At 40.2% G+C, this 17,122-nt stretch overlaps 1 protein-coding gene across 2 annotated transcripts; it reads right to left on the bottom strand.

Annotated features, from left to right (window-relative positions):
- Positions 1-1,807: 1,807 nt before the first annotated feature.
- Positions 1,808-16,886, bottom strand: usf2 (upstream transcription factor 2, c-fos interacting). Of its 2 annotated transcripts, XM_017725577.2 has the most exons (11): positions 16,421-16,886; positions 15,199-15,242; positions 14,378-14,499; positions 12,999-13,118; positions 10,661-10,823; positions 9,489-9,576; positions 8,139-8,183; positions 6,772-6,830; positions 6,319-6,413; positions 5,200-5,328; positions 1,808-4,225 (listed from the first exon to the last, which is right to left on the bottom strand). In XM_017725577.2, the coding sequence occupies exons 1-11, from the start codon at positions 16,456-16,458 to the stop codon at positions 4,136-4,138; spliced, it is 993 nt and encodes a 330-aa protein (XP_017581066.1). In that variant the 5' UTR covers positions 16,459-16,886; the 3' UTR covers positions 1,808-4,135. The 2 variants fall into 2 exon arrangements, with proteins under 2 accessions (XP_017581066.1, XP_037396910.1); XM_037541013.1 differs by lacking the exon at positions 8,139-8,183 and having other exon boundaries at positions 16,421-16,885.
- Positions 16,887-17,122: the final 236 nt, after the last annotated feature.

The following is a 17,122-nucleotide window of genomic DNA, read 5'->3' as shown; positions in this document are numbered from 1 at the left end:
TTTCTGTGTCCACATTGTAAACGTGGCTATGCTGCTACAGCAAAACTCCCAGAAATGCGACTTTAACTACTGTTACTGAGAAAAATCAGGCCTTTTCTAATGCACCTGTACCACTTATGCAAAAGACAAGAGAGGTAAGTTGACATGACTCAAACAAAGAGAAGGTCAAAAATAATGGAAATACATAAATGAATGAATGAATCCAATGAAACTGTCACTGTTTAAGAAACAAAGCTGCAGTGCACCTGTGTGCCAGCGCTGATATTTTGAATATCAATACATAAAAATTTATGAAATGTAGAAACTGCAACTTTATCCACCCGGATTAGAGCTACAGAGAACTACACTCACCGGCCATTTTATTAGGTATAATATAATGTACCTGTTCAGTTGCTTGTTAACACAAATAGCTAATCAGCCAATCACATGGCCGCAGCTCAATGCATTTAGGCCTGTAGAGGTGGTCAAGACCACTTGCTGAAGTGCAGACCGAGCATTAGAATGGGGAAGAAAGGGGATTTAAGGGACTTTGAACGTGGCGTGGTTGTTGGTGCCAGACAGGCTGGTCTGAGTGTTTCAGAAACTCCTGATCTACTGGGATTTTCACACACAACCATCTCTAGGGTTTACAGAGAACGGTCCGAAAAAGAGGAAACATCCAGTGAGCGGTCAGTTGTGTGGACGAAAATGCCTTGTTGATGTGAGAGGTCAGAGGAGAATGGGCAGACTGGTTCCAGATGATAGAAAGGCAACAGTAACTCAAATAACCAACCAATATCTTGAAAAGAAGTTGAAGGTCTGCCACGAAGAATTAAGGCAGTGCTGAAGGCAAAAGGGGGTCCAACCTTTTACTAGCAAGATGTACCTAATAAAGTGGCCAGTGAGTGTATACCATATATCATGTATTTCTGTAGGTTTACACAAATGAATAAATGTAGATATTTTAACCAGTCTGCTCAAAAACACCACCGTATATTAGTTTAAAAAAGTGAACAAATCCAAATACTTATCCAAAAACTTGTGTTTTTCGGAATTTAGGATGAATGCGTAAACAACCCATAAAAAAACAAAAAAACTAACAAAACATTGAAATCCATATTCTTATAGTGTTTTCATTTAAATACGGGTCAAAGTGGCTTTACAAGCAACTGCTTTTTGTTTTTTCGTTAGCTTTTCACATACTTTTCTTTTTGTACAAAACCAGCAGTAAGCATTCAGTTGTCATCTACTTGTTAAGTTAGTTCATTGACCCTTATTTCACCTCTGCATTTAACCCATCGCTGCAGTGACACACCACATACACACACTAGGGGGCAGCGAGCACACTTGCCCAGAGCAGTGGGCAGCCCTATCCACAGTGCCCAGGGAGCAACTGGGGGTTAGGTGCCTTGCTCAAGGGCACTTCAGTCACATCCTGTTAGCTCAGGGAATTAGACTGGTTACCTTCCGGCCACAAGGCTGGCTCCCCAACCTCCAACCCATGACTGCCCCATTGTGCGCATTTATTCTTAATAATTCACAAATGCTGTGTTTATATTTCTTGTTGACCACCACTTGAGAAAAAAACAAAACTCTGGCAGAGCCTGCAACAGTATAAATATAGCTTTTTATTGTATAACTGGTAGAAACCATGCCAGTGCCATGCAGACATCTCCTTATCTGAATGGTAAAAGTGTATTGGGAGATTGCACTAGTATTACAAAACACCTCCACTTTTCATCTTCTCTGCGTGACACTAAAGGTGAACAAACCTTTCCACAGAGAACATTACTGTAGAGTTTCAAACTAATCCAGCAGGAAAACCAAGTCATTTCAAGTAAGTTTATTAAGAAGATGATGTGATCCTGGCTCTCAGTTCTGGGACGAATGAATTTGATGTAGTTTCTCGGGTGTTAAAACAATTTTGCAAATTCCAGTCTTGGACCTGCTGTCCGCAAGAAATTTAAGTAGTTGCTTAGACGTAAAAGCTTGTTTAATTCTTCAGTAGTTCTGAAATAATGAAACCATTTGCGGGTATGTTAAACAGCACAAAACAGAACACATAGGCTGGTTTTGGAAAACATTCTGTCCTCTAATTGCAAAGCTTCAAATCACTGTTCTTGGACTTCCAAGTTGATTCATCTCTTCTATCAAAGAGGTCAAATTCAGCGTGGTCAAAGCCACTGGCTTACTATAATGAAGACTGTCTAACAAGGAATTGCACCATCATTAACTGCTCTTAAAGAATAAAACCATAAAGGCCAGTAATTTTGTTTTATGTCACATTGTTCCATTTTATTTTGTGAGTTGTTTATATGGATTAAGTGATGAAGCTTGCTTTGAGGTGAATTCCTTCATCTGAGAGGGCCTGAAAAGAACATCTCACATCTCTAAATTTAATATCAGACACCTTTGAGTGGCCGGTTGGGGGAGTTAAAGTCAACGTTCGCCTGACAATCTATACATGAGTAGGAGGGAAAAGATGTGAATTACAGGGCAAGAAATCAATGAGATCTTACAACAGAGACCAAAATAAAGTATCCGTTCACTGAACACAAAACAAGACCCAAATACTGTTTGAAATACGAGATTTCAGGTAAATGAAAGATTATTTACTTAAGTCTCAGAATAACCTAAAGTTTCCACTAAAATTATTCATTTCTATGATTTTACCATGCCAAAGTCATTTCGCAGTCATTTTTAAGGCAGGTACAGGCAGGAGGTTCTTAGGAAGCATTTCTATGCAGTCTTGGGTATTTGCCGACTTGTAGCCATCATTCCCGTTCTTCTGTAAGTAGCACAACCAGCCTGGAGGTGTGTGAAATTTCACTGGCCCAGACTGAATTCACAAGTCTTTTCACATCACGTCCCTTTCCACTCCAAAGCCCGGACTCTGCATGTTTTAGCGACTTGGTGTACAGACACACGAAGGAAGACTTATCTGTAAAAAGTGGCAGTTAACAACAGAACACACTCGTACCTAAAGAAAAAAAAACATTCTACACTTGGTAAGAATTTGTGAGAAATGTTAGAGACAGATGTCAAAGTATGAATCAAAGATGAAGCACAGGTCGGATTCACCTCCTATATACATGAACTGAAACAAGTCTCCAAAGGGCTGGGGGGGTGGGGGATGTTTTCTGGTTTTCAGAAAAAAAAAGACAGGCAAATGATGATTTAATGAAAATATACATTATTGAGATTTGCCATGTTTTAACTGCAGCATGTAAGTTGTATGTATCAAAAACATGGGGCAATACATTACTTCCCTGCCTACCTCAACCCTGAGCTATTCATTTATTTATTTATATAATTCCTTCATTATATGCTGATCCTATATTACGTAGGCCCCAGTCATCTTCACACCTGCAGCTTTCTATGTTCTGTTTGCGCCATCTATATCCTACGCAAGCAGAGAACTAAAGATGTATTTCGGTTACATTATAACCAGTCATTCTGCAAACTTATTTGCCCTGACGTAGCATTTCACTGGCACCACAAGCGTGATCTCTCATATACAGTCTGACAGATTGTTAGTATTTTCAAATGGGCTTAAAAAAATGTGCTCCAATTCATTTTAAAGCATTTCTGATGAAATTCAAGCTTCACAACTAATGTTTTACATCCCTGGTATGCATGTTCATTTCTCTGTAAGCTAATAAATAATTCAGACCCAAAGAAAAAATAAATCCTCATCATGCTGGAAACAGTAGTTACAATTACAAGGAAATGTCATGAGGAAGAAAAACAAAACCAAAAAAAAAACAAAAAAAAAAAAACACATAGCTTCTAACAAAAGATCACGAGGCATGGTTGAGAGTATTTGAATGGTTCATAATTTGAAAACCAAATTACAAGTCCTTTGCAAGCATGTTTACTTCAGGTTGAGGGAAGAGACTCCGTGCGTTGCTGAGTCCAGGGAAGTCAAAGTCTTTTAGGAGGAAGAGAAGATAAAGAAAGAGTTGTTTTTTTTTCCTTCTTTAAACAGTGATTATTTTTTAAACTATTGTCCAATAGTCTCTCTTCAATAATGTACGTTAAGCACTCTTATTCTACCAGGTTTTCAAACATCTCGAGTCCGTGATGGGGCGTGAGCATGTGTTTCACTGAGGGGTTCTTTCATCACACTGTTCCATTGTGCATGTGCGTCCATTCGTCACTGCGAAGTCGTATCTCCACTGATTTCAAGGCCGTGTTGCTGTAGTTGAGCTCTGAGCAGTGCATTGTCATTCTTCAGGTCTTCGATCTGCAGCACAGTGACACGCAAGTTGTACTTCATTATCACAGTTACTGCCAGTGATATACTTTAATGCAGCTAAGGCATATACTTAATTATAGAAATAAACAATTACTTGTTTAAAAAAAAAAAAAAAAAAAAAAAAAAAAAAAAAAACAAAAATGTATAGTCTTCATGGCTTGCTTGATTATTTTTCTACACCATAATTTTGTGGAATCTTTTCTTTAAAAAGGCTGAACTATGTATGAATAGCTATGCATCCTTCAGTTAATTTTTATTGTTTGGCCTGAATTACCATACAGTCATATGGAAAAGGGTTGAACACCCCGGGGTCACATTACATGGTTTGCTGATTTTCTAAAAGAAAATAAGCTAATACATCCTCTGTTGAGAATATCCATAAATATGACCTTTCTGCCCCTTTCAGTGCACAATTTAAATTTATTTGCTAGCTCTAACATATCGGAAAAAATAAAATACAATAAAATTTAAAGTTTGCCATCACAGGCCACAATTGGCATTTTATTCTCTTCCCATGTATCAATCTTAGCAAATAGATTTTTTTTGCATTAAATGTATTACAATGTGCAGAAGTGTGTTCTCTGTAGAGGATGAGCGAACATTTCATTTAGAAAATCAACAAAACAATATTATTCAACCAGGGGCACCTAAACTTATGCATACAGCAGTATTACAAGGATTAAGGCATTTTTTAGCTTTTTTTTGTTGCATTATTGATACATTTATTATTGCTATTTTACTGCAATAATTCAGCTTAGGCAGGGGTGCCCAAGTCCAATACTGGTGATCCCCTGGCCTGGTGAGGTCAGGAACATCTGAATATTAGAGCTATGGGTGTTGAAACTAAACTCTTTAGGTCAATAGATGTCCAAGACCCCACCACCCAATACAGCATATAGCTGTGCTGTAATTCAGCTAAGGCTTTCTCTGTGTTGCCTCAAATTAAAGAGGGAGAGAGGTACCTGTTGTCTAAGGAGCTCGTTGTCCACCTGTATTCTCTCCACCTCCTTGAAACTCTCCTGCAGCCTCTGGTTAGTCTGCCTGAGTTCTCTAATGTAGTCACATGCTTTAGACAGGATGCCCCCTTTACTCTGTTGCAGAGAAAGGTTGAAGATTTTATAACACAGACCACCAAGGTTTGTGATCTAGAATAATTATAATGGACAGAAGGCAGAGAAACAACTAACTCACAGGCCTGTACCCTTCCACATTGTTCTTTGTGTTAGAACTCTCTGTAACCCAGATTCAGATGAAGTACACTATATCAACAAAAGTGCTGGGACAGTCCTCTTAATCATTGAATTCAGGTGTTTTATTCAGTCTCATTGCCACAGGTGTATAAAATCAAGCACCCAGCCATGCAGTCTGTCTTTATAAACATTTACGACAGAATGGGTCCTTCTAAAAAGCTCACTTACAGAACAACACATTAATCCGAGTGTGGTTCTGTAATAGGATGCCACTTTTGCACATCAGTTCATCAGAGTTCTTCCCTCCTAGATATTCCATGATCAACTGTGACTGAATTGCACCAGCTGTAAACATTTTGGTGGAGATAATGTTATGGGGTTGTTTTTCAGAGGTTGGCCTAGGACCTCTTGTTCCAGTGAAGGGAAATCTTAACACTGCAGCATAACAAGACATTTAGAACAACTGTATGCTTGCACGTTCGTGGGAAAAGCAAGGTCCATAAAGGCATGGCTGGATGAGTTTAGTGTGGAAGAACTTGCCTGGCCTGCACAGAGCCCTGACCTCAACTCCATCAAACACCTTTGGGATAAACTAGACCAAAGATTGTGAGCCAGGCCTTAAAGTCAAACATCTGCGTCTAACCTCACAAATGCTCTTCAGGATTAATGGATGAGAATTCCCACAGACACACTCCAAAATCTTGGAGAAAGTTTCCCTGAGGAGTGGAAGTCATTATAGCTGCAAAGAGGGGCCTCCAACTCTGTCTTACTGCTGAGCACAACTGCAGTTGTGACAATGGGGTACAAAGTGTTCTAACAAAAGGCAATTGTGAAAAGGTAGAGTTTGTCGTTTCCCTTTCTTCTGCAGAACAGGCATTTATGTGTACATACCGCACCCGTTTTGGTGTTGTCCATGTTGCAGTCTGGGATGATCTTGGACAGTGTGACTATCCAGTTATTGATCTTGTCTCTTCTCCTTCTTTCCACTGCATAAAAAAAGAAAGTCCTGTTCTAAACTCTATATAGAAAATTCATAATGAATCAATCAAACTGAATCTAGATCCTAAATGTGTGTGACTGGAGGGACTGAGTGGAGATGCATTGTGTGTCATTTTAGGTACATAATACTGCTTTCAAGTGGCAACACTGCATAGTCCTTATCTGCAGAAACTACAGACATAACTAACTGTAGTCTTTAGGATAGCATTATACCTTTTTTGTTCAGAGACACCAAAATTTTGCAGACTACTCACTTGAAAATGTCAATTGTCTGTATTTCCATTAAAAGCATAAATGTGCACAAAGTTAGCCGGGACACTTTAATGTACTTTCATTTCATTTTACCTTCATTGTGTTGCGCTCTCCTCCTTTCATCACGCGGTGCTCTTGGGCCATCTACCTTCCTGTTTTAATAAAGAGAGATGGGAAAATGAAAAGCAGGTGATGTTTAGCTATACCACTGAATTACCATAAACACAAAAACTTGTATGCTAAATTTTCCCATCAAATAAAAATTATTTTAGTACAATTTCAAACTCAGTAAAACACTCTTTCTGCAAAATATGCAGGCAATGGGTGGGCCAGGGTGGGGCCATTTATATGGATACACCCAAATAAAATGGGAATGGTTGATGATATTAACTTCCTGTTTGTGGCACATTAGTATATGGGAGGGGGAAAACTTTTCAAGATGGGTGGTGACCATGGCGGTCATTTTGGATCCAACTTTAGTTTTTTCAATGGGAAGAGCGTCATGTGACACACCAAACTTATTGAGAATTTCACAAGAGAAACAATGGGAAGCATTCAACTGGCCCACGACGACCAATCCACTTTGGAAGCTGGCACGTGCCCTGAGTTTTTCCAGCAAGATGGTGCGCCACCACATTATGGGTGTCAGGTCCAAGCATTCCTGGACAAACAGTTTCCTGGAAAGTGGATTGGTTGTCATGGGCCAGTTGAATGACCCCCAAGGTCTCCCGATCTGACCCCCTTAGATTTTTATCTTTGGGGTCATCCGAAGCCAGTTGTCTATGCTGTGAAGATACGAGATGTGCAGCACTTGAAACTATGGATACTGGAAGCCTGTGCTAGCATTTCTTCTGCGGTGTTGCTATCAGTGTGTGAAGAGCGGGAGAAGAGGGTTGCATTGACAATCCAACACAATGGGCAGCACTCTGAACACATTTTATAAGTGGTCAGAAACTTGCAAATAACTCATGAAAGAATAAAGTTACAATAACACCACTGTTTTTCTTGTGAAATTCTCAATAAGTGTGATGTGTCACACGACCCTCTTCCCATTGAAAAAACTAAAGTTGGATCCAAAACGGCCGACTTCTAAACGGCCGCCAACAACCACTCCCCTTTTATTTGGTTGTATCCATATAAATGGCCCACCCTGTACAATTCCCATTTCAGCATACAGGTCAAATCCAGATTAACGTTCACTTTTTACATTTCATTTTTTTTTTAATAAATGCATTACAAAACACACACACACACCCAGACATACACACACCAACATAAAACACAGGCTACAGTTGAAGGGCCTCTAGCAGCTAGCATCTGACTGGAGGCTAGCAGGCTAGCATAGAGGCTAGAGAAGGTAGGGGGTACCAGCTATTGTTTATTTGTTTTGTTTTGTTTTTTTTGGAGGGCGGGTGGGGGATCGGGAATGAGGTAGGAGGGGTGCAGAAGGTATTCCTCACCAGTTTGAACTGCCATGTTGAAGCATCTCGTTTTCGCCAAAGTCTCTGGGGACGGTAGGTAAGTGGGATACATTTTTGTTTTTTTCTGTTTCCTAGCACTCAATTCAAGTAGGCAAAATGTAAAAAAAATAAATAAAAATGCTATAAATCTAAATTAGTTTCATTTTCATTATTCTAAATGTTATAATACATTTCAAAAAGCACACACTTACACATTTTATGCAGATCTAAGAAATCCAATCACTCTGGAGATGAGCAAATTGATTAAACTATTTATTTACAACCTCAATTCCAATGAAGTTGGGACGTTGTGTAAAACAAAGAAAAACAGAATACGATGATTTGCAAATCCTTTTCAACCTATGTTCAACTGAATACACTACAAAGACAAGATATTTAATGTTCAAACGGATAAACTTTATTGTTTTTTGCAAATATTCACTCATTTTGAATTTGATGCCTGAAACACGTTCCAAAGAAGTTGGGAGAGGGGCAAAAAAAGACTGGGAAAGTTGAGGAATGCTTAAAAAACACCTATTTGGAACATTCCACAGGTGAACAGGTTAATTGGAAACAGGTGAGTGTCATGATTGGGTATAAAGGGAGCATCCCTGAAAGGCTCAGTCGTTCACAAGTAAGGATGGGGCGAGGTTCACCACTTTGTGAACAACTGCGTGAGCAAATAGTCCAACAGTTTAAAAACAATGTTTCTCAATGTGCAGTTGCAAGGAATTTAGGGATTTCATCATCTACAATCCATAATATCATCAAAAGATTCAGAGAATCTGGAGAAATCTCTGCAAGTAAGTGGCAAGGCAGAAAACCAACACTGAATGCCTGTGACCTTCAATCCCTCAAGCGGCGCTGCATTAAAAACCGGCATCATTCTGTAATGGATATTCCCACATGGGCTCAGGAACACTTCAGAAAACCACTGTCAGTGAACACAGTTTGTCGCTCCATCTACAAGTGCAAGTTAAAACTCCATGCAAAGCGAAAGCCATATATCAACAACAACCAGAAACGCCGACTTCTCTGGGCCTGAGATCATCTGAGATGGACTGACGCAAAGTGGACAAGTGTCCTGTGGTCTAACGAGTCCACATTTCAAATTATTTTTGGAAATCATGGACGTTGTGTCATTAAATATCTTGTCTTTGTAGTGTATTCAACTGAATATAAGTTGAAAAGGATTTGCAAATCATCGTATTCTGTTTTTATTTCTGTTTTACACAACGTCCCAACTTCATTGGAATTGGGGTTGTATATCAGCAGGGAGATGCAAAGGGTGGACTGAGTCATCCAGCCTGTGGGAGAGAGAGTGTACTTTAATATATGGCCTGTACTCACGTGGAATAAGTGTGCGTGCGGGGGGCAATAGTCCGTGGTGTGCCAGTTTGTAAAACATCTGGAGGACTCATCATCACGTAAAACTGACCTAGAAGCCAACAGAAAGAGAAATATCTGAAGATCAATCTGCTGCAATTAGAAACTGCATATTACAGTGAGTTCACTGACTTTTCAAACATGAGTGGCTCATTAATGTGTCTGCTATTTTATCCAAGAACAGCTTTTTAGTGCAATGTTGAAAAAACATGCAAAACATATTCTCTAAAAGGAACCATTCAACCAAAAGGCATTTCAAAAACTCCCACATAGCCACAGAGTTTTTCAAATTGCTTTTGGAAGAACAACATGTCACTGTGCTCACCCCTTTTAGATGAATAAATAAGGAACAGTGAATTACACTGTTAGTAACGGCAACTACCTTCAATAAAAATTAGGGCAACAGCAATACTCTCAGCTTACAATTAAGATTGATTTGTGATTTAATTACTAAGAGTCAATGTGGAGTTTTGCAAATATTTCAGTCAGAAAAATAAAAAATATGAATCAAAATTACTGGTGGTGAAATTGTAATTACAACAAGACATCCACTGCACAATCTATAAAGACAAATCTTGGAAAACATCATGCAGATTTCCTTGCTTATGTGAGTAAAAACAAAATGACAGGTTATGTACAGTCATATGCAAATATTTGGGATTCTACACAAAATTACAATTACAAAAACAAACTGCTTAACTTAACATATTGGGGAAAAACTAAACAAAATGTGGCATGCACAAAGGTTATTTTTACTTTTATTTCATCCCCCCCAATACGTCACACTAGCAAATAAACAGAAAGTACATTAAATTTAGCATTAAAACGCTATATTTTAAAAAAATTTCTGTAGAAAATGTGTTTTTTTTTCCACTCAGAAAATCAACAAAACATGTAATTTGACTGGGGGTACGAATTAAGATCACGGAGTGGGCACTGACAAGACTTTTTTTTTTTGTGTTGAGTGTCAAACAGAAAACCCTGCCACTTCACAATTTTTCTAACTGGTCAAGATATTCTGGGGAAGATCGCAAAAGTAAAAACTGACACATGACCATGTCAGGAGGCAAAATGATTCTTTTTATTTTTTAATAAATCAAAAAGAGCACTGATGTATGAGCAAATGTGTGACTGACCTCCGGCCGGCGTGAGAGCAGAATCGGTGGCTGCCTGAACTGAAACAGCAGTTGCCGTACCATCACTGACAGTAGCTGCAGGAAAATAAGCAAAGCGTGTCTCTCCACCCACTGTCTCTCCTGCAGGACTGCCTCCATTACTAAAAGGGTTCTGGATAACAGCCTAAAAAAGGGGAAGACAGACAGTATTTACACTTCGAATTTTATATGTTCCAAATGCAGATGACGTCCAGATAAAGTTCTTCTACATTTTGTTTTTAACCTGACTTCATATACATCTGGCTTTCGGACAAGAATCCGTACAAAATCCCTCGACCATACTGTGCCACTCATTCTGTTCTGTGCAGGTAACTGAAAAACCAAGAGCAGTTTTACGCTTACAAGTGTAAACATTACATACACAGCTTGACGAAAGAGAACCATTTAAACTGGGCTCAGCTGTACCTCTAATGTCTCTCTAACAACTTCCTGACGTAGTTGCTAAGGTGGTTTGAGCGGTAGGACTGCAATTTCTCTCTGATGTGTCCTAGCTGCATTTTTGACATGGAGGATCAAATGGCTATCCGATCTGCCAGACAAGCATGAAGCATCTAAGCACTATGCTCAGAGAGAAAAGGCTACTGGATATACTGTACAGTGGAATCCAGATTACCAGATAACAGTTCGGCAAATTACATGACTAAATATGGAATCAGCAAGCTTTTAGATCACAAATAAATAAATAAAATCAAATGTAATTTGTTTTTTGATGGTAATTTTTTAGCTTATATTTCTTCCTTGTGGCCTGTGCTAAAAGTGAAGTCGTTTCAAATGATTTATTAACCTGACAGTGATCAATCTTGTATGTTTGAACCACAAGTCACTACTGTTATCAGTCACTGCTATTATGCCCTTTTACGAGCACATAAATTAAGAACTAATAGACTAACTTATTGATACCGCCTAATTAAAAATGTAACAAGTAAAAACAGCAATCCACAACAAAGTAACTGTAAGCTGATTATGCATATTGTCTAAAGGTATCCTACTTTCAAGTACTCGATTTTTGTAGTTGTATTCCACGTCTGCCACATATTACATAATCCTTTACTACCCAGGGACATTCGTCTTAAAAAAAAAAAAAAAAAAAAAAAAAAACACAAACCGAAACATGTTTGAGACACTCTGCTGTGGCTTCTTGTATGTTCCAGTTCAGTTAGGTACTAACATGATCACAAATGATGACTATGAAATGGAGGGAAGACTATGCCACTGCTCAGCATAAACATCATAAAGGTTTCATTAGAACAGTATGGGGTTTTAGACACTCTGGTAACGTGTGCAAACAGGTTTTTAGCCACGCAGTCACTCTGAATGAGATGACAAGTTACTTTATAAACCAAAAAATGCTACTTTGTTCTCGTGTGAGGTACTGAAAGATCTGTTTCAGGTGGCCAACACTCTGAATGTGCATGCTCTGTAGTGCAGCGAACTAATAATCCCATTACATTTATAAAGTGGTGACGCTGGACGGCAAAGCTGCTCCACAGCTGATGCAACAACCTGCATCAGTACATTCACTATAGTTGGAGTCCTCTTGCTTTCAGCTCATCCATTCTCTCTAGCTTATAACGGCAGCAGGATATCTCCAGTGTGGGAATTTTATGCAAAAGTCCTTCTCAAAGATACATCAGAATAGACCAGTGTATCTTTTTTGCTCATCAGTTGCGACCACCAGGCTGAGAATCACTGTGAGCTTTTGTGCTAGCTTAATAATTAATGCTGAGGGCCTCTTGGAGAATTTCAATGTAACATTAGCCACGTTTACATGCAACCTAATAATCCGTTAATAATTCGACTAACAGCTCAATCGGAATAGAAAAGGTCCATGTAAACACCTCAATCGGAATAGTCTAGTCCAACTGAGGCCATTCGGAATACAATTTCTATCCGAATGAACGAGGTGGGTAATCCTGTAAATAATCCATTTAATAGAAGAATAATAGCCATGTAAATACCTGAATCCAATTATATTCCAATCGGAAAGTGTAAGTACATTAATAAGTACATGTGAAGTATGTTTTTCTGAGTCTGACATCATTTTAAAGCAATTAAAAACACAATCGCGCCAACTAGAAACTCATGTGCATATAAACACCTCAGTCTGAATCCGTAATCAGAATGTAGTCAATCGGATTGGCAGAAATCCTTGCATGCAAACATAGCCACTGAATCAGAAACTAGGAGTTTACTGCAGTATAAATCTTATTCTCTTGGCGAAACTCTGTATAACTTTTTTTTTATTTAAAAATGCAGATATATTTATATACTTAACAAATATACCTATAAAGACACTTACCTGTGCGACAGCCTGCTGAGCACCAGCAAAGGTGGTTGTGGACACCACACTGACCGCAGCTCCTCCATCTCCAGCTGCCTCCAACTGGTCTTCTGTCACCTGGACGACACGATATGTCACCTGCAGATTTAAAAAAAAAACAAAAAAACCCAATGAACAAAAAGAAGAAAGTCAATATGCAAACATTTGAACAGAAATTATCAACAACCTACTACTTGCTGTAGAATGGTAAGACTGCTGCAGTGTTAATGAAATACTGTACATCCCTAAACACAGAACCTTAAAGGAAGCTACACAAATTGCCAGACAATCTAAATAAAACCTGTTTTCCCTCAAAGATGTATTTTTATGGAAATTCTTATTTAATTTGTCCTAACTCGAAATCATGTAACAGTGAATGATGATCTTTTCTGGCCTATATATGTGACCAGCCATAAGTGGTAAAAGTGGTAAAAATACTTAGTAAAATAATTGTTCAGTGGGGCGGAGATTCTTCTTAACAGATAAAAACAAATGTGGAGACGAACCAAATTGATTTTGTAAAGTCAAATATTTCTGTTGCTCCCTGAACATCACATGGCAAGGACTACTTTTTAAGGCATTGCGTGCTGTGAACGTAACTCATCTTCCAGCAAATCAATTTTTGGTTGTGGAACACATGCTAAACTGGACAGTGGATTTCTTTCGTCCTCTGAAATTCACAATCACTAAATATACGTACGGATTGTAAAAGGATCATATGAGACCCAAAAGGTTATTGTAGGACTCAAAGCTTAAAGACCAAAGTATGATATTTCTCTGCATACTGCTACAATACAGGCCATTGCCTATCCACTGCAAAGTCAGAATCTCACCTGAAAGCGGCAAAAGCGTATTTTAGATTACCGAGGGTTCGTTTCACGGTACTTCTGCAAACGCTTTAAACAAGCACTTCCTGCAGATATGCAACTTGTCAATAATATACCAAGCTAGATCAAAAGAAATAAATGTACATCCAGTAAATTGATGATAAAATGAGCATATGTTCTGTCAGCCAACAAAAAAGGGGAAAAAGCAGTCTAAGGATCACCCCTAGCTTAAGAGCACAATGTTGTTGAACCGAATTATGGACAAACTGCTCACAGTCAAACAATTCGGTTCCACATGCAGCAACAGAAGCACAGAACACAGGAACCGAGCAAATCAAAGACAGTATTTGCCACAAATATGGTACAAGTACTATAAACAGAACCTACTCCCAGAGTGTCCTGAAAGGGCCTTTAGGTCCCCTGAAATACATCAAAGGCTTTTAAAGGTTTCCAGAGACAATGATTTAGGATGACCCCTTCCTGACCCCTGCAAACCTTGCCCCTCCTCCTAAAGTTAAAAGCTGGGCTGACCTGGCCTCCGCTGTTTTCTGTGCGGAACTGGTACTGGACATTGTGGTCAGCAGCGAATACTGCAGCTTGCTGTGCACTCGCTATGGTAACCGCCGTCGGCTCCTCCGCGCCCACTCCCTCTCCTGAGGGACAAGAGTGCGTGCATGTGCGCGCACACACACACACACACACACACACACACACACACACACAGTGTCATATCCAGAAGAACACACAAAGCTAGTTTGTTAAGCATTACCTAAATATAACCATAGAAAAGATGCAAGTGAACTGTGCATGAGACAGGATTGGTATTTCAGCAAGTAATAGTTCATACTCTACACACATCCCCAGTCTATCAGAATGAACATTAGGACAGTTTTTCCATACAAATAATTCACATACCAACTGATATTTAGCAAATGTTAACTTCACTATAACTACTATAAATGTTGCTTCACTATAACTACCACGCCTTGTATCCCACACAACACTGAATGGGAATGTTCCAGCTGACATCATCTACACTTTGTCTTGTTGTGCGCTGCATATGCAGAAATGTACAACAAAGTATCTTTATAGTGTAGATTATGTTACAGGATCTTCAGCTGCTGTTGCACCCATTTATGAGCACATCTGTCTATCCATCTATCCATTTGCGTGTCTGTTTATTGTGTGTCTCAGGTCAATGTTGCCGTGCCTACATCTGAGTGGCTTTTCCATACATCAATACTCTTCACGTTCAGAAAGCCTTCATTTCCTCGTATATATACACTAGTAAAATGTCGCCAACTGCATTATCCCTGTACTGAGACATCAGGGCTTGTCAAACTAAAGCCTACCTTCCTGAAGCTGAACGACCTCCTCAGTTTCCTGTTTCTCGTGACTGAAACAGAAGAAGCAAAAAGAAATATTACACCAATGTCAGCAAAGGAAAACTGCCATCAGAGCCGAGGAATATGACAGCATACTCCGTCTTTACACAATCAGATTTCAGGATTATGGTGTTACATGCCAGGATAATGTGATACAGCATAAAAACCCATGCTGATGATGATCTATTCCTGTCTTATTAAACAGGCCTCAGACCAAAAACACAAACAGGAGCAAGCAGAGAGGAGTGAAAATGAACACACAGCATGTCCCAGAAACAGTTTAACATCTAAACGTGTCCGACTGCTAGTCAGTGTTTCGGCCCGAAGAGTTACTACAACTACAAAACATTAGTTTCCACAGTCCTCGCAGGTTCACTAAGCTCTACACTAAGCTCAGCATAAAACGGGGATATTAGTGTATCTATGGTGTTTCACACAGCTTGCTCTGATGGCGAATAACTGATGTGGTTAGGGAGGTGTTTTCTCAGCCCGAGCTTTGTTGAGCAGTGAACGCCCCCCGGACACAAAGTATCGACCCGCGTAGAGCCAAACGACGAACTAGGAACCGGGCAGCACGAACAACAGTCACATTTTAAGCCACTAGCTACATAAACGTGAAACTGCAGCCAAAATAGCTTCACGGAGAACCAGCCCCAAGACTGAGAGCTAAAAACAATAAAACGCTAGCCAGCTTAGCACCCGGGCTCGCGAAGGGACTTCATCCCGCTCCCTCCTAAACTGGCGGTTAACGTTCGCCAACTTCGCTTATTTAACGGCAAAGTCCAGGTTTGACCTTGAGCATCAGTGGAAAAAAAGACTTCAAGTGGTGCTTAAACTACGCTCACGACTGGTCCTGACCTGTCCCGCAGATATATAAACAGAAACAAACGCTAAAGGGAAAGCACAAAACACGAACAATACCGACCGGAAAATGTAGCTTAGCTAGCAGTAAAGAGCGTTTCTGCTAACCAGGCGAGCTAAAACACGGTCTTTCACGGAAAACCGCGCACGCTTGACCGAGCCCACAACTACAACAGTTAATCACGGTAACCGCGGTGTGCCTCAAACTTTCTAACAGTGTGGAGAATAAAGTTGTAGTTGTGTGTGTGAACCGCCGCTGAGTGCTCGGCTACAGAAGATGGTGTCCAGGCCCGGGAGCCATTAACGGGGGAGAGAGAGCAGCTCTCACCTCGTCGGCGCGTCCAGGCTCTGTTCGAGCATATCCATGAAGGTAAGCGATTTAAAACGTGATATTCAGCGACACTGAAATACGGAGATGGAAGTGCTGATCACGGGGACAAACACGCGGGTCATGTGAGAGAGACAGTCCAGGACACGTGAGGCGCAGGCTGGGCGAGCAGTTAAAATGGAGACCGCTGAAGAGTCGGAGGTGGCGCGCTCCTCTCTCCTCTCCTCCGCGCTCTGCTTTCCTGCTCTATAGGCGAGCGCGGCGCTGCTGCCGAACTACTCCTCCCGACCAGGACTGCTGTCGAGCTCCTAAACGCGGTTTTCTGACGCCTTTTAACGCCGTCGTTACTCGTGTACGCTGTATGGGTATCTACTGCAGCGCTGGGGGTCAGCCGTCGAAGCGCTCGTTGACTTTCCAGCCTTCGTTTCTTGGTTTATTTCGACGCCGTGTTTTTCGTTGGATGTATCCATCCGCAAGCCTGAAACAAGCAGCCTATTCACACAGCCGCTAATAAGACACGGAGTGGATTAGCTTTATACCCTTATCGTGTTTGTGGTGCAGTGTCACGGTTCACAGTGCAGCTGCATTAAAATGTGCTGGAATAGATTCATGACTGGCGAATGTGTCTTTTTCCCCCTTCGGTGTGATCGTTTTGCTGGTCGTTTATAGCTAAACACGGACTGTGTGAGATATGAAAAGGGT

This window comes from Pygocentrus nattereri, chromosome 1 (genome assembly GCF_015220715.1).
Source record: "Pygocentrus nattereri isolate fPygNat1 chromosome 1, fPygNat1.pri, whole genome shotgun sequence".
Taxonomy (NCBI): domain Eukaryota; kingdom Metazoa; phylum Chordata; class Actinopteri; order Characiformes; family Serrasalmidae; genus Pygocentrus; species Pygocentrus nattereri.
The sequence above is the reverse complement of the archived record's forward strand: the minus strand, read 5'-3'. Positions and strand labels throughout refer to the sequence as shown.